General features: G+C 37.4%; 3 protein-coding genes across 3 annotated transcripts; all 3 read right to left on the bottom strand.

Moving 5' to 3' along the window:
* Positions 1–481: 481 nt before the first annotated feature.
* On the bottom strand, positions 482–1,778 carry nppb (natriuretic peptide B). The gene is made up of 3 exons (XM_043246370.1): positions 1,597–1,778; positions 1,098–1,356; positions 482–946 (listed from the first exon to the last, which is right to left on the bottom strand). The coding sequence occupies exons 1-3, from the start codon at positions 1,711–1,713 to the stop codon at positions 930–932; spliced, it is 393 nt and encodes a 130-aa protein (XP_043102305.1). The 5' UTR covers positions 1,714–1,778; the 3' UTR covers positions 482–929.
* Positions 1,779–4,023: 2,245 nt separating this feature from the next.
* On the bottom strand, positions 4,024–5,014 carry nppal (natriuretic peptide A-like). The gene is made up of 2 exons (XM_043247581.1): positions 4,823–5,014; positions 4,024–4,741 (listed from the first exon to the last, which is right to left on the bottom strand). The coding sequence occupies exons 1-2, from the start codon at positions 4,907–4,909 to the stop codon at positions 4,445–4,447; spliced, it is 384 nt and encodes a 127-aa protein (XP_043103516.1). The 5' UTR covers positions 4,910–5,014; the 3' UTR covers positions 4,024–4,444.
* Positions 5,015–17,124: 12,110 nt separating this feature from the next.
* Positions 17,125–23,973, bottom strand: LOC122350936. The gene is made up of 8 exons (XM_043247710.1): positions 23,719–23,973; positions 21,796–22,888; positions 20,916–21,050; positions 19,630–19,804; positions 19,295–19,393; positions 19,002–19,093; positions 18,742–18,882; positions 17,125–17,867 (listed from the first exon to the last, which is right to left on the bottom strand). Exons 1-8 carry the CDS (start codon positions 23,883–23,885, stop codon positions 17,619–17,621), a joined length of 2,151 nt encoding a protein of 716 aa, XP_043103645.1. The 5' UTR covers positions 23,886–23,973; the 3' UTR covers positions 17,125–17,618.
* Positions 23,974–25,642: the final 1,669 nt, after the last annotated feature.

The raw sequence follows: 25,642 nt of genomic DNA, 5'->3' as shown, positions 1-25,642 counted from the left end.
GGAAAATCTTAAGCTGTTTCGGCTAACAAAAAATGTCATGGTTCTATATATTATATAAAACATGTGCCAAACATGTGACAAATTGAACCAACTTGCCAATTTTACTTTGAAGTTAATTAACTGCCTTTGGTTTCCCCTGTTCATTACAACAACTTCTACCGAAAAGCATTTTGTTATTAATTTTTCACCATAACACAAGCCTAAATGATATCGAATGTCACTGAAACGTTGTATCTAACTCGGGATAATGACCTTGGGTTCCCTTGAATAATGTGAAGCGCTGCCGCTCTCCGTGGTGCTGAAACAGGTTCAACTGATAATGAAGCCCTGAGGAGGGACCGAGGAATTTCTATGACTCCTAGGGTCGGTTTGATCGATACAACCATGTCGTTGTTGTCAGGCAAACAAGAACTGTATTCTTTGTCCTAAACTACACTTCAATATTCAATATAAACTTTTAAAACAGCTTATTATTTATTCAGAGAAATTCATGGTGCGTGTGTTCAGATACATTTTGGAGAAAAAGAAACGAGAAAGAAAGATTTCAGAAAAAAAATGCATGTGTAAACATTTATTACAACTGACCTGAATGACATTTAAATTAAATATGCATAAAAATATAACTGGACTGTTTAAAGAAATTAAATAAATATCTAAATAAATATGCATGGTTAAGAACAATTTCTGGAGTCATAGTAACACAGTAAAAAAAAAAAAGTCATGTAACCTAAAATTGTGCTTCGATGTTAACATCTTTTTTTGTCGATGTCAAAAATAATTGAGTATGATTAAATCGACCCTGAATACATTAGGTTACGCGATCAAAAGTCATTGTAAGGTCAGATCAAGTAGAAATAAGTCTCCAAAGTAATACCAGCACTAAAAGTTGGACTGTTTTCGCAGTGTAGAAGCTCCTAATCGTTAAGACTTCACCACTTCTTAGAACCTGAAAAAAGGAGAAAAAAAGAGAATGCGTAAGTGAACCAAAAATAATTTTATATTATTATAATAATAATAATATAAAACAAGCTATTATAAATTGTTGTCTGCAAACAGTTAAATGTATGTTACATATGAGACATAAATGAAGTGATTACCCGAGCGCCCGACGGTGTTACAGCCTAGGGTCGACATGGAGCCGATTCTGTCCAGTTTGCGCCCGAAACACCCGGAATATTTCTTGGAGTCCTGCCGGACTGTCCTCAAGTCCCGAGCAGACAGATAGTTCCTCGCGTCAATCTTGGGTTGAGGTTCGATGCGGGTTTCTTCGGGATCATCCTCCTCTTCTTCCACTTTCACCAGTGTCTGCTCTTGAGGAGAAGCGGGAACGGTCTCCTCCAGTCGCTGTAGAAGAAGCTGAAAGGGCCACGTGTGCCTCATCAGTTTGCCCTATCGGGCGAGCATTGTCAAGCAAGTTTCCTTGTCTCATTCCGAACCCATCTCACGAAAGTGCGTATTATATATTGGCATCGTGGGGTAGATGTGTATCATATTCACGCCAAACACGTTCGTATGATATGCACGCCCGAGTCAATTTTTGTACGTATCGATACCAATTGATTTGGCTATACGCTTTTCATAAAACGTCGGCCTTACCTTTAAGACATCCCTGTCCTCGTTGGTCAATGCTGTGTTTTGCAGCGGGAACGCGCCCGTGAGCTGAATGCTGAAGATTAATAGAAGGCCGACTAGAGGAATATCAGTTGATTTCATGGTTCCTGATGTTTCTGCAGCTCTTCTGTCTCGTTTGTCGTTGTCTGTATGATCCTCCAGTGGAGCCTCAAGCTCTTTTATACTTTTAAGTTTGACATGCCAGTAATGTGAAGAATGGCCGCTGCATTCCGACACCTCGGTCTGATAAAGGCTGCTGTCGGAAATGAGTCCTTTAAAGCTTATAGACGGGTCCAAATGGGCCATACAGTGACGGGAACACCTTAATGATTTCATTATACTCCTCTTCCCTGAAATCATTCACTTCAAGTGCTTTGCATGGCAAGTTACAGTAGGCCACGCTTCATCTAACTCAATAATAGTTCATCATATCACTAACAAACACTGTATGATGTTTTAGGCTGAAAATATATTATGTGTATTAACTGTGAACATTAATCAGCGTCACACGCTATTGTAAGGTCGCTATTAACAATTAATCATGATTTTGACTCGGTAAGTTACTAATTCGCTCCTCGTTAAAAGTTGACTGTTTAGGCATGATAAAAGATGTAGAATATCATGCACTTCATATAAGCATTAATAAACAGCTTATAGCTATGCTAGTAGCAACTATAAGCAACTAGTTAATAATAATAGGCATATTAATAGGCAACTGCTGCTATTCTGAAGCACTGTGTCAACATATAGTTATATAAAATGATTAGAAGCAGACCTAAAAACTGCTTTACTGGCATCAGTGTTTCGTAAACGGCATTTAATATCCATGCAACCTTTCTATATACACAAAAGGTTCTTTAAAGTGGAAAGCGGTTACTCGAGATAGTTCAAACAGGAAACAAAGGTTCATTGGAGAATCCAAATGGTCACCAAATTTGAGCCTTACTTTTAGGAGTAGCGTACCGGGATTAAAGTAACACTTTTTGTTGAGCGATAGTAACTGTTTGTGGTAGATCTCTCAAACTTTGATTTACGGTAGCCGCACTTCTCTGCTACAAATAAAAAGCACTTTGATATGTACTGCATAAGCACGGAGTTAATGTGAGTTAAGGTCAGTTGTAGAAAATGATGTGTCTTACAGCCTAACACTTTGGGTGAGTTGTAACACAGGCTGGGGATAGAAGTAACAGTGTGAAATATGTGACTAAAATAAGACCCACGCTTCCGATTTATGCAAAAACTTTGAAACAATGTTGGCGTGTGTTATATTCAGTCACTGGCTGCATTGCAGTCTACCTATTTTGATGTGAATTTTGGAATATCACATATTAGGAAGCATTAAGAAAGTATTAGCACAAGAGTATGCGCTGGCTAGTGTTTTTATCCAACAAGATATTCACATAAAATAATATGGAAACACATTTTAAATAAATCCTTTGATGCGCTTGGATAACTGGACTCATTGGATTCATCATAAGCAGTTGGTTATAACATTTGTAATGAACTCTTACAACCATCGCCAGCCCAAACAGCCATGATATAGATGTTTATAAAGTATCAAATTAAACTAGAGACATGGCTACTTTATTGTGTTCAAGCTAACGTCTTAAGAACGCCTTGTTTTCTTCGGTTCTGTTCTGTTGCTTTTCAGGTCACTGGCTCCAACACGTTCTCTTTCGCAACTCGTGAAACACTTTTCAGTCGCTTCTACTTTTACAAAACCATTTAAAGAATCCAAAACGTCTTACGCGACGCACAGAACGAGCCACTGAGAAGAGCGGGGTTCCCTGCGACGAGAAATGACGCAAAAGGGGCACCCAGTGCGTAACAAGTGACGCAAAGCATCCATAGACAACAAATTATAGGCTGGATTATATAACACCTAAAATTGAACAACAATAAAGTTTTGTTGTGAAAGAATTTATTTCAGAAACGATTAATTAACGTATTACTTAATTAACAGTTAGATGAAGTGCGTAAAAACTGACGCTTAATTAATGTATTATTTATTTATTTATTTATTTTCTAGTATTTTATGTTTCTGGGTCATACTTAAATTCAGTAGATCATACCAACAGATTTTTATTTATGTTAATAAATGATACACAATCAACTGGAGTATGGCTTATTATTATTTTCCACGAAAATCGGAATAAAAGTTATTTACTTACTACATTATGTTAGCTCAGGTAAAAGTCGTAAGGAACAAAACCATCTCCCGAAACCATTTTAGTTTTTGATTTTTGCCTGAATGTATTTCTTTGTCTATTTTAACGAAAGAAACTAAGATATTAACACATGCGTCACGTTAATGCATTATATTAGCACATGTGCGTAAATTTACCTTTTAAGTTCATTGTCAAATTTACTCGTTTTAGTTTTAGACCACATCGACACAAACGTTATGCAAAATATTTATTTTGCAGCAATATACATTATCTATAACACGACTGGATTTATAGAGGACATAAATAAATACACAAATAAATAAATAGATGCAACAGTACAAAGCAGCAGTCATGGAAACTTCAAAAACAAAACTATTTACATGTCTAAATCTTAAATAAATAATGACCAACACATACAACATCACCTGAACACAAATCTACGGTAAACTTTTTAAACAATTATTTTCTTCTTTTTTTTTTTTAATTATTTCTAATCGAAGATGCGCCTGCCAAAGCGTGTCAAGTATTTCAAAGTCCCAACCTTCAAGAAGTGACATGACATGAAGTAACAAGACATGACTCGTTTTATTTCTAATACGCTTTTGAACAATTTTCCATGTTTATATCTGGCCGAGATGACCTGACATCTCCTAACATACCTCCTCCTAACACCCGAGTCCGCTAAAAGACCCGATTCTCTCGAGTCTGACCCCAAAGCAGCTCCTTAGCCCGCCTTTCTTGAATCGACTCCAGGTGCGCTTGGAAGTGGACAGCAAGTCGCCCAGAAGGCGCTCGATGGCGCCATCTTTTCCCGCCAGCGCTGAGTTGCGCGCGTCTGAATCCCACATCTGCTCGTCCAGCGCGCTCTTCTCGGATCTCGCATCTTTCTGCTCCATCGCCGACTCCTCCGACTCCGCAAACGGCGTGTTCGCCTCTTCGTCTAACAACTGCTTAAGACTTTGCTGTAAAACGTGCGTGCGTGAATACGACCGGTCAGGGGTCTAAATAAACGTTTAAGAGCGAGCTGAGACCGAAAGACTCACCTGTAAACTGGTGACTGGTTTGGCACCGACCAAGTTTAAAAGCAGAAGTGAAGACATGCAGAAAACAGAGATGTTGTTGGCGATCATTGTTGCGGGAGTGGTCTGGAGGTGGTGGCTGTTGCGCGGCTGCCTTGACTCTTCGCTCGTACCCAAGCACCGTGTCCAGGTGCGCGCTTTTATTTCGCCGGGAAAATACAGCAAACCCTACGGGGAGGGCTCTTTTTTTCATCAGGATCCCACCTCGTTGACCGAACATCGCAATGGTGACGTGCAGGAGGCTCCTTCCAATTGTCAAAGCATTAGATGTCAAGTGCGCAGAACATCATCTTGTGTTTTGTCTTGGATGTGCAGCATCAGCTCGTACTTACACTCGCCTCATCCCAGCGTTTCTTACAGAAAGCTCCATCCAAATCAGTGTATCCAATACTCCGTGCATTTAGTTCAAAGCTTACATTTTTTTTAAAGAAATTGCCTTAAGATAAATAAACAGAACGCTCTACCTGGGCAAAAGCTGCTAAGAGTGTGGATATTTTCGTTCACGATCTTAAAATGCTCTTAAGTTGATAGATCGGTAAACTTTAGTCTTTGTTTATTGGTGAAATGTGCAACTTTTCCTTTTTGGGAAACTTTTTTTTGTCTGTGCACCTCGGTTGGATTGTTTTGAAGGCATGGCGAGTTTCTGGCTGAACTCCCGTTTTTAAAATGCGGCGTGAAGCAAAACGTCCCTCTGGCTAAAGCTAGAACCTCATTTTGGCTTAAGAAGAGACTGTTTCATAAACTCGGAAAAACACTGGCAGTATATGAAGGTTTGGAGGGCGGCATAGATGTGCATATGACGTCCCACAGTCCTGTAATTTATACCCCGTCCCAAATTGCTTCATTTCTACAGAGAAATAATCATTGTAGTTGAATTTGTTCTAGATCATTAGAGGTGACATCATGGCGCCTTGGAAGCCTGCCTGAGTTTCCTTAGGAGGTAAAGCCATTGTCTGTCTGTTCAGTTTGCTGGATTTCATGCCGGCGGTGTGTGGTTAACTCTCAGTCTGGGAAAGTCTTCTTAAAAGAGATCCCGCACTTGTTCTCAAGGCAATGTGAACGCACAGCACTGGGATTTTTATGTAGTGATGCGAAAGTTTCTTCACACACAAAGATGACCCAACGAAATAGAAGAAATGTCTCTTCAGAAAGAACCACAGAATCCAAGTTTTATCCTGATTTTCCTGCATGTTTGGCTTTGCGGCCACCTGTTTAGCAAATGTTTGGGTAACACTTAATTTTGATAGTCCTCTTTAGACATTAACAATAAGTAACTTTGCTGTCAATTAGAGTATTAGAGAGTATCAGAGAGATCGTTAGAGTATAGACTGTGATTAATATCTTGATGGATCCGCAACATACAACAAACTGACTCTCAGAAACTGTTAGAAAGACGGTCTACTATGAGAGTTAGTAGACGTGTAGTTGCAAATTAATGAGAATTACTTGACATGAAGTGTAACCATTCTTTGAAACACATCATAACTCCAACCACTAAACTGTACAACACAAATCTCACTACAATGGAAATCAAATCAAAATGTTCAGCCGATGATAAAATGCTTTCTAATTTTCTCAAACTGTGTAAACAGCATAACTTTGTGGCTCTATCTAAACACTGTCTTCGGTCCTGGGCCTGGCGTAGCAACATTGTCTTAGTGATTTTGTGGTGAGACCATGCGACCAATGGCAGACAGCTGAAGCATTTGGGAAACCTGTTCGAAAACAAGCATTGTTTTCACATGCGCGTTTGGTGACGCCAGTGGGACAGAAATGCTTTAACCCATTGTTGTCCCTCATTACTTCCACATTGTTCGCAGGCTGCGGTTTGTTACATTCTCTCATATTTCATTCGGCATCTCTTAACTTCAAGCACAGTTCACTGAGCACTGCTCTTTCCCTGATGAGAAGCCAGTGGGGCTAATTAAGATTTTAATGACAGGCTGAACTGCAGTCTGTTCTAAATGTCATTTATTTGCTGAAGAGATCGCATTCATATGATCGTATAACAAATGTGTTACAAAGAAAATTATCAGCAAAATCCTAATAATTCAGTATTTAGATTAATTTGTTTTGTTGTCCTTTTAAAAACGTGTAACTCCACAAAAGTGTAAGCCATTGCAACATCACAATTATTTTTTATAGCCACATGTCATTAGCCTTGCAGAGGGAGGGATGTCTTCCAGATGGCCTCCGACCTGTTTTCCTAATAGCTGCACTAGATGCCTATGGCCGCTAAAATGCTAATCAGTCCCTGTTTGCCTTCATACTGTGCTCCAGTGGAAAGCTAGCGAGAGATCATCAGTCAAGCCCTGGCCACCTGTCCTCCTCATGCTGGGTGGAAACCAGCCTTGGGCCTTTATTGGTTTGAGCCAGGCCTCTCGTGATGTTCAACCCAAACCTGAGTATAGCCAGCGGCCATGTTAGAAGGATGAGATACATTTATCTTAAAGTTTCTGCCATGAGATTTAAATGGAAATGTTTACAGGCTTGCTCACAGGCTGCATGTTTCAGATTACTCTTCACAAAAGCAGTTTAGCTAAATTAAAGGATCAATACCAGTTAAAGACAAGGTCATTTTTTCTTATTTTTTAAAACAAAGACTGTAGTTGTGTCTTCTGTGAAGTATTATTAGTGCTGTTTGCTGTGAGCATGACTTATTTGGGTTGTTGATTTGATCTGACCTAGGTTTTGGACCCTGGGGGTAGTAAAACTGAAAAAATCCCAGGTAGATAGTTGGATAGAGAGAGAGAGAGAGAGAAATCAGTAAATAAATACAATGCACATACTTAAAACCAAATATTATAATTTCAAATCAATTGATTTAGTAATCAAAAATATTTGATTAATTTCAATTATCTTATATATTATAAATACTATATTATTTAATTATTTGTGATTTTTATTTAGATTATTTATGAACTTATTTATGAACTTAGAATAAACTTATTTTTACCCAAATAAGCTACAATATGCAATTTATTGCATCCAAAATAAATGTTTTTTTTTTTTTTTGGTTTTTTTACATAATTGTCATAGTGCGCTGTATCATGAGAATGAAAAGACAAGGAATTGTTCCAAATAATAGACTTTATTAACTCACTGGAGCACAGAAATTCCAAATATGGGCATGGGAACATCAATCAATCAATCAAGCAATCATTTATTTATATAGCGCTTTTAACAACACAGGTTGTATCAAAGCACTGTAGAGTATAAAGTAGAAGAATACAATGACAGGGATGTATAATGACGAGAGTGACCAATTTGTTATTAAATGCAGAGACGGTCTCTGTAATCACCAATAATCGCTATAATAAATAATACACATCAGGGAGGTAATGGCTGGTCTAGGCTATATCGGTACTAGACTTTGAGTTCATTGCCTTAGCCCTTTGTTCCGGCTATCATGGCCATGGCTATATAGGACAGTGATGATACTGGGAGGAGTCATTGGCCGTGTATGTGGAGGGTTCTGGCAAGGGGTGAGCTGGTGATGTCCGGTGGCTATCAGGAGGGACTGGATGAGGGAATTTTGAGCACTTTTTGTCTTCTTCTAATTCAAAATTTGAGTCACCCGTTCAGACCCAGCCAAAAACACACCGAGTGTGGCGTCTGGCCAGCTCACCCAGTTGGAGAGCTTGAGAAATTCCTCAACATACCTCTCCAAAGTCTGACCAATCTGACGCAGACACCAAAGTCTTCAGCCTTTGCCGTTTTGTCTGTCATCTATGCTAATGTTTCTTTTTTATTCTGTTTCTCAGTCTGTATTCAGATCAGATGGTGGATCAGCTCCAAGAGATGATGTCTACAGGACATCTAAATGATCCCCAGAGACAGATCCCAGGTGAAGATCTTAATGGCCATAGGGACAAGACCACGAGAAACCGCATTCTTTACACAATCTGAATTTGCTGTGGTTTGAAATTGAACTGCTGGTCTCGTCTGGCCAGAGCCTGGTTTCTTCCAAAGTTTTTTTTTTACCATTCTGTCATGGATGGAGTTTTGTTTTCTTGTCACTGTCACGTGGCTTGTCCACTTAATTTCCAGCTAAATAAAGGTGACTTGACTTGACTGATGTTCTACGTTAGGTATGAACAATCTCTTATCCAAGCAATATGACCATGCGAAGGGATAAAAGAGTTGAGAACTCTGACTCTCTTTGTAGTCACACATATGCATGTCCACTAAAGGAACCTCACAGTTGATAAAACACAGGTGGGACATTCAGCCTGTCAGCAGCATCCTCAGTCTCACTGAGACACCACTCTTGAGTTTTATCATGGGACCTAGTGGCAACAAAGCAAGTATATTACCGTAAACGGACACACAGCAATCATGCCATATCAATAAATAACTGATAACAGCAGTTTCCCTCTTGTAAGAAAACAAGGTCATATGGCAGTTTGGTTTATAGTGAATATGCAAATACAATCAGTTCTCCTCAAGTTCACGGAGGTTTCATACACAGAGCAACCTCAGGTGTAGTTCACCACATTCACTAACAACATGAAGGTATCTAAATACCCACGGTCTTCTCTTTGATAATCATTTCTGTAATATGAATTCCACTTGCTTTGATGTTCAGCTATCTAATGTGATGACTACATGTTCTTGTCCACCATATTTTTGTGCCCACTATATAAGGTATGATTGTCAATATATGACTATAAACAGCTGACACGAACACAGCTACTTGCTCTTTTGTTGGTTGATCTTTTTGCTGGTTTGATTGTCTGTTAAATGGCGTAAATGTAAATAACGAATTTGAAACATTGAAATGTATGGGAATGTATTTCGAAGGTCTGGGAATCTACTCCGAGTCGTATTTATTTATGGAAGGAACTTGGATTTCCAGATAATTCCAGTTCATTAACACCTTACAATCTTCTGGTTTACCCAGATTGTTGCCTCCTTCCCAGCATCCCTTCCACGTGCCTTAAATGACATCACATGTGAGCCATAGTCCTGCGTTTGTCCAGCCCACCGAGCATTCCAGACGACTGACAGCACTCCACACTACACCATCAGCTACGGTAAAGATATTTTAGTAAAGATAAGGCCAAGCTTGGACCTAGTTTGATAAATTTAGCCTAGCCCTCTGCTATATTTAACTCCTCATGCAAATAGCATCAAAGTTTAGCTTGACAACGTTATCAAGTCAAAACAAGGAGGAAATATCTTGTCACCCTTTCCATTATCTGTTCAGATGGGTATTCGGTGTTTTGAGTGATGCTTTGCAGTTCCAAGAATGTTTTCTATGGTCGCTGGGTCAAAGGGCGTTCTTGGGGTTGCCAGGTTTTGTTTGTTTGTTTTGCTATGCCAAATCAGAAGAGCTCGCCACATGTTAAGAAATAAAGGTATTGTCTTGGCATCTATGGTTCTACAAAGAACTTTTAACATTCGTGCATTCTTTCCACTTCACAAAAGAGTCTATGTTTACAATGTTCTTCACACTAAAGGTTTTTTTAAGAACCGTATATCAAAATGTTCCTTTTTGGAGTTCAAAATGATTCCTCTGTGGAAATGTTCCTTATATATCAATCAGGTCTTATTCAATATAAGTGACAACGCACCTCTCTTAAAGTCACATAAATCCACAAAAGGCTCAATGGTGCTCAAGTTCAAGTGCTTAGGTAACAGTAAAGCAACCAACAAATTAATAAGTAAGGTATACATCCTATATCTCTCTCTGTTAACTTGCTTTAGCTTGCTATAATGAATTCCAATGGGAATTGACTGTTTCCATTTTCTCACAGGCTGCCACAGTAATGTGGGAAATATTCTGCCCTAAAGCTGGAACAAGCACGTTACTTATTGGCCTTTAATGGGTAATAACGTTGTTGCTGTTAAAAGACTATGTCTTTGGGTGTCTGAGGGTGCTTTGGAAAATTTCAACAGATTATAGAGATAGTAAGTATACAGTTTGGTTTAAAGTAACATTCTTATTCATATGACCTCTTAGAAACATTTATTCAATATTCAAGTTCCTTTTTGTTATAAGTAAGCAGTTGTGGTACTACCCTTAAAAATAAAGGTTCCACAAAGAACCATTCAGTCAATATGAAGATCCTACTTTTGCTACAAAGAACCTTTTGTAAAAAAGAAAGGTTCTTCAGATTTTTATGGAACCTTTTAGACAAAAAATGTACATCGTGTAGCACCTACAACTTCATGTCCAAAGTCCTAAATCAAAACCAGAACGAAAGCTGTAATGACCTTTATTTAAATATGGGATAAATGATAAAATAAATGAGGTCTTCAGTAAAAGAGGGGAAAAAATGATAGAAAAGAGTCATCTCTCCCACTGTCTTGCACTTGTCATTCAAATGAATGAAGACATAACTATACAGCTTCGTTTCTTTTTTTTTTATTAATATGTGTCACATTAGCCCTTCCAGACACAGATTCTAACCCAACATGCATCCATTAGCCATCCTTTCAGCTTCATTAAACTGTCTTTGCTACTTTGCTAACTTACTGACAGATATCAATGACTGTCCGTAGGGCTCGGGTTCCCCGCGGTGCTACTGTTGGCCAAACAACAAGAGAAAAGGAAAAAAAAAACGAAGCCGTTCTAGCTGGGGTAAAAGCTGCATTGACATTTTACAAGGTTGTTTTTTGGATGATTATATCTCAGGGACAGTAGGGGGAAATTCGGCTGGTCTGAGAGCGTTCTTTATTTTCTGAGTTACTCTTTTGCCAAGTCGATAACCAGCAGCTACATTATAGCCTTGCGTAATTAGTCTTATAATTAATCCTTTTTTTAATGAACAGATTTGAAGGATTTTATAAAGCGACATGCTGGTGAAACCCTAATCAATCACGGCTCCATTGTTATTCAGTGAATGTATGAGGTATGACTACCTTTGAAAGCCAACCAAATACCCAGAAGCACTGGCTGTGCCATTCAGACCTGGAAAAGCCAGCGAATGGCATTAACGCGATCCAGAGTTGCAAGGAGTGATCTGCATATTTGCTTGTTGTGTTGTCAGCTCACGCTGGAGCCGCTGCCTCTATCTGCCCCACGGCACTGCCTTTTTTGGGGTGGAATGTGTCAGGCCCCTCGGAGCCACGACCCCCCAGATACCTGTCAAAGCCATGGGTATAAAGCACAGAATCGATGCATTATGGGCCATTACGGGTCAATATCAAATCGGATCAGAGGTTGTTGTTCTGACAGATGTACATCAGAATATACTGTAATCATATAATATAATGTCAAATGATCTTTTCTTCGAACCTTTACGTTTTTATCAGGTCTAAATTAAATGTATCTGACCACTTAGGACAAAATGTGATTTAATTGGCTTGATATTAGACTACATTAGTTTAGAGCATTGAAAACAATTAAGGGTTCAAAGGCAGGTTTGAATAACATTTATATAACATTTATTTGATTTTATTTGGCACTATATTCACACATGACTAATAATGGCATGGTACATAAATAATCAAAAGAATATTGATAATTTATTACTTTTAAAGGTGTTCAAAATTCAACTTTAGGCAGGTGGGAAATGCATCCATATTGTATTTATTATTTTATTTCAAAGAATTGTAGGTAAAATACTATTTTTTTTTTTTTACAATATATTCCTATACCACAAATATGTTAACTTATTGGTTTTACTTTCACTCGTCAAAGTATTATTTCACAATAATTTTTTTTAAAGGTACATAAAATTCAACTTTAGAGCAAATATAATTATTTATTTATTTATTTATTTATTTATTTATTTATTATCATTCATTTATAATCATTTTATTTCAAAAGACTTTTTACTTTATTTTAATATTTTCATATTTATAATGGTAAATTTATTATCATAAAAACATAATATAACAATGAGTAATTCATGACACGTTTTGATGTAATAAAAGTTTAGGAACCAACTAAGCATGAGTTTTTAGATTGAAATTGGTGGATTGTTTACAGTGTATTCACTCTAGGACTGCTTTGATTATGTGCGTAAAAAGTAGAGCGGCGCTTATCATTTTTCTGTAGGCAGAAAAATTAAACGGTTATGAGGTCATGGCTTATTGACCAACTAAAGACAAATGCCTGAAGTATAATTTGAAATAATTTCCCCGGTGGATCGAAGACACACTCGGGCAGATGAACTGATATTTACTAAACGTTCTTTTGCTTCCAAAGCATTATTTGGACAGAGGTACTAAACAGCGCCGTCTCTGAGTGGTTTCCATGGTGACGCTGCTTCATATTCCTAGAAAAAGGCTCCCTGGTTTATTGCACTGGTCTGAGCAAGGCTTAACTTTTTGTGCCCGGGCCGGTAACCAAACAGCACTGCAATGCCTGACTGTATAGTACATACAAACGGTTTGTTCAGAGGAGACAAATTAGATTTTATAAAACCCCTGACCATAAATATAAGCAATAGCGCTAGTGTTGCTTGCCTCGGTAAACACCAATGTGAAGTTCTACGAATGGGATTTACATTCGATTGCCAAACTATACGTGCGAGCCGAAGCCGGTATTCTTCCTACGTGAGCGTGCGGGGCGAGAGAAGAGGTCTGCCCCCCCCTGACCGGCACATTATCTGCTGGAATGCGAGCCCAGTCATTTCCAATAATGATCCCGCCAGCTTCCACACCTCCAGACAAGTGAGTGTGGGTGACATGAGGGAGGGAGCTTGAGATGCTTGTCAGCTTGACTTCCAAGCCCCTCATTCACTGTAATGTGTGTCGCCTTTGACGTCAGTAAATAAGAGCGGGGGGACATCTGATGAATCCCTATCTGGACTGCTGAAGCAATCGTTAGGCATCAAATGGGTTTCACTTAACCGTCTCTGTTAGCTGTTCGCAATGATTGGGAGAAGTGTGCTTAATTTTACTGAATTTTTACTGAAATAATATTGCAACAGCCAATTAATAGGCCATTATAAAATTGACATGTAACGCTTAAGTAGGCTGATGGAAGTGCACTGTGTAATAATGTCAAAATGTAAGTGTTAAATTAATCCATACTTTAATGTATATGTGTGTGTATATATATATATATTGAAAATTTTACTGTACATCTTTATGTTTTCATCGTTACACCATTACCTTTTATCATGTTTTGAATATACACATGCGTTGAAAATACACGCAAAGTACTTTTAACTGTAAGGTGTAGTTAATATATTTTTAAATGTGGTAAATTGCAACTTCATTAGTACTAATGTGAACGCTGCATGCAGGTTTCAAAAGAAATTACATTAAATTATAGGTTAATACATGTAAAAATGTAAATTAAATATAAAGTTAAAAAAAAAAAAAGTTCAAGTTTCAAAGTTCAACTAATTGCATTTAATATAAATTAAAACTGTAATGTTTTTAATACTATAAACCCTATACTCTATGCTGCGTAAAGCCTTAATGAATAATATAATCCATTATGCATGGATATTAAAGGGTTTAACGCATTATAATTATTACTAATATGTGTTATAAGCAAAAAATATAACCAAATTTATAATGCATTTTTGCATATGCATAGTAACAATACATTCACTGTGGTTACAGTTATTCATGAGATCTTCCAATGGCTTAAGGCAGAATTAATGCATTAAAACTACTTTTATAATGCATTATACATAAAGGATTACATCTGAATCAATTGCATGCAGATGGGGGTCCAACAGCTAACTTAAAAACACTCACTTCAAAAAATGCTGACGATAAAGGTAAACCACTCAAAGAGTGATGGGGTTATGTGAAAATTTACTTTATTGTATTATAGAAAAGTTATCATAAAATAATGTACTGCACGCTAGTTACATTTATTTTATTAGTATATAGTATCCATTCTAACATAAAAACATAGCCATAAGCAACATATGCAGCAATACAATATCATACAGTAAAATAAATGTTCCCTTGCTATTCTGTTTATAACATATTTGTGTTCTTGTGCTATATAAAGTTATAGACTTCAATTTCGCTGTCGATTTCAAGGTCTTGTCCTCAATGTTGACTCATTATCTGTATAGTGCTTGAAATACTTGACAATATTCGCAACTAGCAACCAGCTTCCACTTTAGTGTTGAAGAGTCAAGTGCGGTAGAGAAGCAGGTTCAACTGGCGCTTCATCTGACGAAGCTCCCATGCGGGGCTATTCAAATAATCACCAAAGTTTTTGTATTATTGCAACTGCCGATAAAACGCCAGCTAATCTAGCAACACGTTTGCCCATTCAAAGCACAACAAATGTTTACTGCTGTCAAGATACAGCAGATCCAGATTGACATTACGTAACGCTGTGCCACTAGAGTACAGAAATAGAGGCCGAATGATTGCTCGAGGAACGCACCTGGTGGTACATTTGCATTATTTTCCGAGGTCTGGTGCTGACTGGATCGATCTAGTTGAGGATGAGAACATCAGTCCCAACCACGAGCTCTCAGCGTCTGAAGCCATTTTCTTATTCTTTTGTTTTTCGCTTATTTCGTTTATTTATTAACAGAATCATATTTCATTGTGAATGCCACTATTTAAGCTACATAAAAAAAATAAACCGAGCAAAGAGTAAATTTGGCTTTAATTAAACTTATACTGAACATTTAAAACAGCTGAACTATTTTTGTTTTGTTATTTATTTATATGTTTTTTTATTTTATTTATTTTTATATATATAATTTTGAAACATTATTTGAAATGACTTCCATTTTAATTTGTTTTTATCACTCATTTTATTATTGTTTTTATTTTTTTTTTCCGAACAGAATACATATTGCTGTATACTGTAATCAGCAGCAGTAAAAATTGTCACATGTTACAAATACAAATACACTTCTGGTGTATTTTTCACACCGAATGTCGATGGTCAAAACCGCATTGCATTGTGGGATATAGTATTCATGTGCTCATTTTGAAAGGTGTGAATGATAGGACTGTATCGTTCCCTATTGTACTACTCAAAGTGTGTTTGTGCATGTGAAATATGGATTAATGTCTCCACCTAGTGGTCAAACTGGTTGAATCGACTGATTAAAAACTGTAAAAATAATGTCTAAAACTGGGATAAATTGTTTTCTTTCTTTTTTACGTTCAACTTAAAGTTGACCTTAGTAAACCGAAGCAGTTTGTGAGTAATAAGTAAATAAAGATTAGTTAATGCAACACTTTTGTTTTCTTTTTACCATCTTGGCATCGCTCTTGCTTTGGGTCTTGAATGTGTGTTGCGAGTGTGTGTGTGTGTGTGTGTGTGTGTGTGTGTGTGTGTGTGTGTGCTATATTGTACCTTGAGAGGCTTGTCCCTCATCCAAAGTAATTACCCCCAACCTTCATTTAACTGGAACACAATAGCTCTGGGTGCAGGCCTTTGTCATTTAAAGTCTCTGAATAAGGGCTTTTCCATCCCTAATCATTCATCATGTGCGCTGGATTTCTCTCTCATTATCTGCCACTTCTGCTAATGGAGATGATTTGCTCAGTGTTCTGAGGATCTAGCTGAGGACCGTCAGATACTATAGGCTGAAATGAAGGGAAAATCACCTCACGGCTTTGGGTTATTGCATTTCACCTACAGTGATTTCCAACTGCAGTAGAAAGCTCTGATTAGAAAATCTGCTCTGTTGTGAAACACTGCAGAATTTAGTCATAGATTGATATATAGGAGTTTCTGTCTATACCGCATATAGTGTGTGGTCTCTGTAAAGCTCATAAAATTAAATTCAATGTTATTTAATTAAAACTTTATATTTATAATAATTATTATATATTATATTTATTATATATTTTATTATATATTTATTTATAATTTTTTATTTATTTAATTTAATTTTTTAATGGTCGAAATAAACGTATTGTGGCCAGTATTTATTGTAAATGCATAAAATAATATTTTAAAATTGAGACAACCTGAGTTCTGGAAATGTTGGGACATAGAGAACATAAATGTTTAAATAGAGAAATTTTACACTTTTATACACTAAATAAGCTCAATTGAAGTTGGATGCCTGCTACAGATCTGAGATGGAGCAAAAGATTGATTCGGAGTGCCGAACTGACCCATCTGCAGTCCAGATTTCTCACATATAGAGAACATTTGGTATTAAACTAAAACACGTCAAAGATGACCACAAACTCTTCAGCAGCTAGAAACTCACTTTAAATCGACTGTTCAAAAAACAAAGCAAAAAAAGAAACGCACTGCATTCTTAGTCACAAAAAATGTGACTAACAACACCATACAGTGTCCGTGAAAATAGTTTTATTCTACGAAATGGAAAAACTATGGCAAATGTGACAAAATGGCAAAGTTACAAAGAAAGCAAGCAAGAAAGAAAGAAAACGAGAAAGTTCATAAAAACCGAACAGTGGCAAAATAAAACCAATAACATGAAATATGACAGAAACACTGGGATGAGGCAGGTAACTCTGAACATACCTGGCAGCTATCCTCACCTTACAAATGAAATATTGAAAGTAAATAAAAAGAAGGTTTTATAATAAGCAGCATTATTTTGACACAGATTTCTTCCAGTTCTTCCAAACTGAAGCAAGATAATCAGAGTTTTGAGGTTTGAAAACAAGTAGCTACAAATATGGCTACTAGTAAATACCTAAAATATCTTAACAATAGATGAACATGTATTAAAATATACGTGACCGATATCATTTCCTTATTGATTTAGATGAAATCATTTTTAACACAATAAAGGGCCACGTAGCACACACGCAGTCTCATACGCCTTCAAATAAAATCAATAAATGTAAATTGTGCGCTTCGTTCTGTTCACTTGGACACTACAGATCAGCTGTGTGTCACTGCACCGGGAAGCAGAGAGGTTTTATCGTTGTGTTGGTTGTGTGCAGGTTGCTCCGTCTCCTGCTCCCCCTGCAGCGCCCCCACCATGGATCCCAGCGTCCCGAAGCTGCTGCCGCGGTTCTCCACCTGTGCAGAAACGCACAGTGTGACCTCTGACCCCTCCAGTCTGGGCAGGACTTCAGGTTGAGAGGCTGGCGTGGTACTGTCACCTATACTCTGGACAGTGATGCTGGACTGAAAAATGTGGCGCAGACGTTGTATTAATGTAAAGTCTAATCACGATGCAGCTTCTGCAATAACGTAGAGGTCAATGTAAATATGCATTATGGAAGAAAGAAAAATTGCATTGTGCCCCAACAAATTTTTGACGAGCTACATTTTAAAAGCAGTGGTTCTTTGTTAACATGGCAATAAGATTGTCTCAGTTAGGTTATGTAACCCGCGTTCGAAGGAGGGAACTGAGACGTTACGTGTACACGATGGCGGCGTTCAGATCCCAGCTTTCAGCTCATTTCAGGGTCGTGTCACGAGAGATGTTAGGTCTCCATTCACGGAGCAAGGTTTGCATAACTAATAAGTTCCCTTTTTCACGCTGACACTGACGTAAGGGAACCCTATGGAAAATGCCACAAGCAGAACTGTTACGAGAAGTGTAACCCGTCCACAACCTGCCCAACGCCACGTAAGACAGCTTATTAATCAACTATAAAGAAAGTTCTGACATTCTCACGATATTTGCCTCAGGGTTGCGTGGACACATGTAGGAATGTGAAGATCACAGGATAGTCTAATGGTGCTTTTCCAGTGCATGGTACGGTACGGTTCACTTTTGGGGGGTTTCTACTACGTACAGTACCTGGAGGTTCCAGGCGTAACATGCTAGAACTAAATAATGACGTGTGAACTCTGCTGATCACTGATTGGCTGGAGAAAATCGCACCTGCAGCGTCATTGATCTTGCGACACTAGATTCGAATAAGCACAGCCAGCGACTTCTGTTTAAACCACACACAGTATGATAACAATAAAAGTGTTTACCACCAGTTGATACTTTCTTGCCGAACAGAACTATTAAACCATTACATCTGTTTAGGAGTAGAATACTCACATTCTCTATGGATATGTTGCTCCCTACAGGGGCCTTTTTCTTTCTTGAGATGTTGGGGTTCCAGTGACAAACCAAACTGTCATTCTGAACACTGTAGTTTTTGTGACCGATCAACCAGTAAGTGTTCATCGTTCCTTTTCCCTGAAAACCACAGCAACGTCGCATTGAAATATTATAAAGACAAACATTTTCTTGATCCTCTGCGATGTCAACTCATAACTCAAGAACACACGGAGCACTTCTATAGATCCCGTTCTCACCTTCACTTCGATCTCGCCGCGTAGCTGCAGCTCGTACGCATTGTCCTTCATGAGTGCCAGGTATGTAGCAGAGCTTGCATGAATCTTCTGTGCTAAAGACCAGATCAAAGAAAGGTTAATGGGTTTTTTTAATGCAAAATGCCCTAAGAGCAGAAGCTACATTGGTGGTGTTTGGTTAGGCTCTCGTGAGCTCGTTTTATAACATATGATGAGGTGAAAATATTCATGCATTGGAGGAAAAAAAAAGATCAGGATTAAAAGGCTGCGCGTGTTAACTAGACGGATGAACGTACGCAGGCTGGTGGACTCCATCCGAGAGGCCGTATTGACTGTGTCTCCAAACAAACAGTACCGTGGCATCTTGTACCCAACAATGCCAGCTACACAAGGACCTTAAGTGGCACGAGAGACATAAAAGACAACACTGTGAATTGCTATAAACATATTTGTACGTCATATCAAATCTTTTGTTATGTATTATTGTTGCTTTAGGCTGTCATTAAGAATATATTGGCAAGGCTGCATGATGAACTGACAATTAAGATGAGGGATGTTAATTAGGAAAGCAATTACGGTATGCTTTATGCGTGTAAACACAGGACACACACACACACACACACACACAGACCTGTGTGTATTCCGGCTCGGAGCTGAAGGCGTTTGTTAGGCATGTGAGGTACTGGCACCTGTCTGACCGCAGCCACCAGATCCAGAGACATTTTAGCTATCTCATCTGCATGTCTGTCTCCGTTTCTCTCTGGCAGTCCACTGACCACCATGTACGCGTCTCCTATAGTCTCCACCTGTTTCATTCAAAAGCAGAAGCTCAGTGAAGACATACCGTGCATGTGTTTAAATCTAGCTGCAGAGATCTTCATTACAGTAATTCAACATCAAGATCACATTTTAACTGCCCTCAAAAAACCCAAAAGAACTGTTACAAATTATTCTAGTTGTTTCCAATACAAATACCATTGCAAACAATACAAACGAAACTTTTAACCTTTAAAAAAATTTAAACAATATTTTTGTAGTGTGTTTTGGGACATATTCCATTAGGATTTGTTGGTTTTATAAAGCCATCAATAGAAGGTGCCAGTTACAAGACCCACCTGGTCCATTACAGTTTTCATTAAAACCAATAATATATATATATATATATATATATATATATATATATATATATATACAGTATTTATATTAAAATATAATTATATATATATATATATATATATATATATATATATATATATATATATATATATATATATATATATATATATATATATATATATATAATAAATAAAAAATATATAATACTATAATACTACTGTTTTAATGTTTTGAAGCAAGTCTTCTAACCAATGCTGAATTTTTTAAAATGAGAATACAGTACAATTTTTAATACAATAAAATATTATTGCAATTTAATATATTTGCTATATTAATATTATAACGTGTAATTTTCCCTGTAAGGCAAAGATGATTTTTTTGTTTGTTTGTTTGTTTTGTTTTGGAAACACTTGCACTGCAGCATTTTTTTTACATAAACAGTAATTTTTCAGGATTCTTTGATGAACACAAGCTTAAAAAAAAGCAGCATTTCATCGAGTAACAGTGTAAAAGTATTTACTGATTCATTTAATTCTTTCAAATATAAAAAATCTACTCGTTTTTGTAATAAATAATAGCACCAATCAGTATTGCGGTTTGTAATTAATAATAAATTAATTATTGCAATTATTAATGTGAATTTGGAGTCACAATGAAACAATAAAAAGTTCCTTAAAATGAATGTAAAAATGTCTGGAAAAAATATTCCTTTGAGCACCAAGCCAGATATGCTGTGATGATTAGCTGTATGATAATTCGTAGAATCTATGCGTGATTATGAGTTTCAGTGTGTGTTGATACCTTGTAGACATCATAGGAGTCAATGCGTGTGTCGAAGCACATGTAGAGGTTATTTAGCATCTCTACAACTTGTAGTGGGGTGCAGGAGGCAGATATCGCAGTAAAACCCACAATGTCTGAGAAGAAAATAGTCACCTGGAAAACGATGTGAGTGTTAGTTACTTCCTAGACAAAATTCCTAATCAGGAAAACCATACTATGCCTCATAGATTTTGTGTAGTTTTGCCAGCATGCAGTTTCATTTGGCGTTATCATAAAAAGAAATAATATTCACCCTATAAGATATTTATCCACAGGTGAAAATCTGCTCAACTCTTATTTTTGTAGCAAGACCGGTGCAGCTCGCATTAGGTGTGAGTTTAAATCTTTGGTTATTTACACACACTGTAAACCTAACCTGCAATTGTTAACTTAAAGAGCTATTTCTACTTGATTTCATGCACACAAATGAGTTTGTTGTTATTTAGTGGCTCAAATGAACCATTTTTTTTTTTAGTTGTTACTTTTTCTTTCGGTGTAGGTATTGTTGCTATCATGCAGTGTATACTGGTCCTGCTACACATGTCCATTTCTTTAAAATACCTAGCTTCAAGTGCTCTAAATCTAAGGGGACAGGCTTCGGGTGAACAAATTGCTCTTACAGACACGGGTCATTTACCCCACTCCCTCATGAGCTGTTTTATCTCCTGATGAATATGGAATACCATAATTACAGGCAATTACTCCAACAAAAAGAACAAACAGAACGGCAGCATGTGCGCTTTCCTGACGCTGCCGTCTTGCCAACATCCCTAATGAATACGCTCGTCTTTTCAGACTTGAGTTTGATTTGTTAAAAGGGAATGTTGGAAGATAGTCCAGCTATATGCAGAAAGCTCACCTTCTCATAACTCTCAGCCTCTACGTGTTTGCGTTGACGTAGCTGCTTGGCCACAGATTTGGGCAGCATCTGATGAAGGAGATCTTCTGCGAGACGCCGTTCTCTCTTCAGGTCTTCTGTCTTCTCCCTCAGGCTCTGAGCGTAGTCCTGGATCCATTCTGTCATTTGTTTGAAGGAGAGCAGCACTATGGGGTAAATGAGACAGGCGATGGCAAGCAGGCAGATCTTCAGACTGATGCTGGACGAGATGTCTCTGGACTTCAGTTTCAGAGCCCATCCAGCTCTGGCGTGAAAGCATCTCAGAGTGTTCTCCAAGGCCAGAATCAACTCGGTGGATCCAACGGAAGCCGTGGCAGGAGAGAAGATGAAATCTTTTATATTGCTCCGGTTTAGCTCTAAATCAGTGTTTTCCGTCCAGCAGTTATGGAGGTTTTCAGACATGCCTTTTAAGACTGACATGAGCGTTGTTGCATGCCATATTTCATCTACTTTCTTTTCCCCTGTTATCCAGCGATAGTTCAACTCCTGGACAGTTAAAAGCAGTTTGAGAGCAAGGACATCTGTCCAGTCTGTGTTGTGTTTGAGTAGACCGCCATCGACATCTCCGACGCCCCATGTGTTTAATATCTTCTCAACTGCTAGAGTAAAAACTCTGGTTTCATTAGCATCCAATAACTCACCTCTCCATGTAGCATTGAGAAACTCTGCAAGATCGGATTGAAGATGCTCACAAAACTCAAGTAACTCAGCACCGCATGGCTGACCCAAACTGTCCGTATCAGTACTAGAACAACAACGGTTAACCGTGAGCATTACTAAGGACCAGGAGCCCAAAAACCTGTCTCGCTTGACATTGTTCTCGCTTGCTGCGCTGAGGTTTCTTAATGTCTGGAGCTCCATGACAAGTCTGAGAGTTACGTTTGTCCTGCAGGACGTGAGCTCTTTCAGTGAAGCTTCAGTAGCTTGCCACTGAGCCAAAGACGAGTTGAAGTCCATGCTCACAGCAGAGAGAAGAGCCAGGAGAGAGATCACACAAGCGATCAGGATTCGCCGAACGGTACGACTGCGACTGCCACAACTGAGCAAAGACAGCCTGTGAAAAGAGTGCAAACAAAACTCAATCATGCTTGGTGCGTATTTAAGTATATTTTACTTTGAAACCTCAGTGGGACATGTTTACTTGTCGATGAACTACACACTTAACATCGTGAAAGTGTCAACAGATGAACTATATTGTAAAAAGGGCATTTAAAATGTAACTTATTTAACTTCAAATATAAGGTTTTTAACACTCAAACGCAACTTGAAATAAAATGAAGCAGCCAATTCTACATACTGTTTGATATATGAGTTAACAAACGCGTGTTATAGTTAACAGACACACCGTAAGTTACAACCTTAATTTCTTTTTCAATTTGGTCTGAAAAGCACCCCTCATGCAATCAGATCATGCATCAAACAATAACTAATCAATTCAAAAACAATTTGGGAAGCCTGGTAAACGTTTAATGCATTTTATGATGTTGATATAAAAACAGGGGGATACAGTATATTTTCTTTCGCCTTTTTTAATCAATATAAATTAAAACAAGTTTGTAAATAAAATTAAAAAAATTATAAAATAACATATAACAATAATTACAGTTTTTATAATGTAACCTGTTATCAAGTAATGGACTAACTTTGCAAGCTCTGGTTAAAACGCATGACAATAAGTTCTATTAATAATTCCATTTAAAGTCTCTTTAAATTCAGAGAGTATTCGTTTAATAGGCTATATAGGCTAATGATAGTCACGCAGCATTAACAAACATAATAAGAAAAATCATCATTAAACACATTTTAGTCGCTTACTTGCTATTACAAAAAGATAAAGCTATCTATGTATTGTAGGATCGCGCAGAGCCTACTGTAGATCAATACCTGCAAACGTCACATTCTGCTTCTGGCTCCTCTTTGTTTCGAGGCGAGATCTTCTTTCGCGCTTTATGTCTCCGGCCGTTGATTTTTGTTAAAGTGCCTTTCAGAGAGGCGGATGACAGAGTCCCGGACGCGAAACAATCCTTTTTCGTGTACTCCAGTGATGACATGAGACTACCCTTGTGTTTCAAATTACTTTTACTTAAGTCTCTTGAATCGAAATCGAAATCAAACGCTATAAAATCATATTTGACTGTCTTCTTGTCTCATCGTGTGTGTGTGTGTGTGTGTGTGTCTCCGCGAGGCTTTGATGTTCAGTTTGATGCAGTGTGACGTAGATTTAATTGCAGGGTTAACGGTTGCTACAGACAGAGAATATTTGATTTATCTTTTTTTTTTTTTTTTTTTTGTGGAAACATTTTAGTTTACATTTTGTTTTTGTAGTGGATATTTAAATGATGTTTTCGTCTATTATTCACCATTATTATTATTATTATTTTATTTTTTACTCGCGCTCGTTACTTAATTATTCATCACTGTTCGTTTAAGAAACTGCAAACCTGCACGGAAAAAAATTCTCTCTCTCTCTCTCTCTCTCTCTCTCTCTCTCTCTCTCTCTCTCTCTCTCTCTCTCTCTCTCTCTCTCTCTCTCTCTCTCTAGTTATCACTAGTTAAAGGCTATACATTTAATATCCAAGGACAGTGGCAGTATTATAAACATCCTATAAAATAATACAAAGCTTTAGAGCAATATTGGTAGAGTAATATGGTACAGGTTTGCAACATATTGAAGGTAAATAAATCAGGACAGTTTGTGTGAGCTATTCCTATATTATTAAAACAATACTTGAATGCACTTTAGACATAACATTTGAATGTGATATTATTCCAAATCACCTTTTCTTGCGTTAAGACCTGGTCGTGAAAGTGTAGATATGCTTTTAAGTTGTATGCTTTAAGATATGTACAAGTACGGGTTTTTAAAATCACTCAGTTTAACGAAATTATGCTTTACACGTTACATGAGAGAAGTCGCCTTTCGTAGTAGTATTAGTATTAGTAGTAGTATTGTAGTTTTTGGCCCTCTAGCGGTCGATCATTAAAACTACAATTCGATTGCGGAGGAACAGTAAGCTGTGCTTCGTCTGCGCGGATGAATCTGATGAAGCTCGCTGGTGATTGTCAGTAGAACATAAATACAAATAACGACAACCATGTAAGAAAACAACTACAACAAGCAAATGAGTCTTACGAGAGAATAGGTAGTTCATAGGCTGTAAAATCAGTTGTGACCGGTTTGGATTGGAGCTAAACTCAAGGGCCAGAGGTGAGGGACCCTGTGATGAGGTTAACGATGGAGACCATTAGAACTCGGCTGGGCTATTTATAGGCCAAAGTGGCAACTGTTAAGACACAATTATACATTATTTTGCGTTATTGTCAACTAAAAAAGGATGATTTTTTTCAGAAATTAACGAAGTAACTGTGGCTGGATAAAATATAGGTCATTAAAGTATTTGTTTATAATTTAGGTCTAGTTTATTTATTTATTGTTTTGTGAATTCGAGTATGGCTTATTCTTTAAAAATATAGACATTCTACATCTCAGTGTTTTACATTTTTACACGTGAAAACCTTTTTCTTTTCGTAATACAGATAACCTTCTGTCACATAAATGTAATTTCATTTTAGACAAAAATAATGTATCGAACTCTTAAATTAGCTACATTTTGGCGACACCTAGTGGATGATATTGGGAGAGGTACATTTATAAAAATATTAACAAACAATGTCTTTTACTAGCATTGAACAGAATCAATTTTCTCTTAAAGAAAATTCTTAGAGAATTTCGTTGTGACTCTGTTACAATGCTAATAAATAAGTCCAAGTCTTTAAAATTGAATAAAGTAAAAGTTTGCAAAAATTA

Source organism: Puntigrus tetrazona, chromosome 8, assembly GCF_018831695.1.
Source record: "Puntigrus tetrazona isolate hp1 chromosome 8, ASM1883169v1, whole genome shotgun sequence".
Lineage (NCBI taxonomy): Eukaryota > Metazoa > Chordata > Actinopteri > Cypriniformes > Cyprinidae > Puntigrus > Puntigrus tetrazona.
The sequence above is the reverse complement of the archived record's forward strand: the minus strand, read 5'-3'. Positions and strand labels throughout refer to the sequence as shown.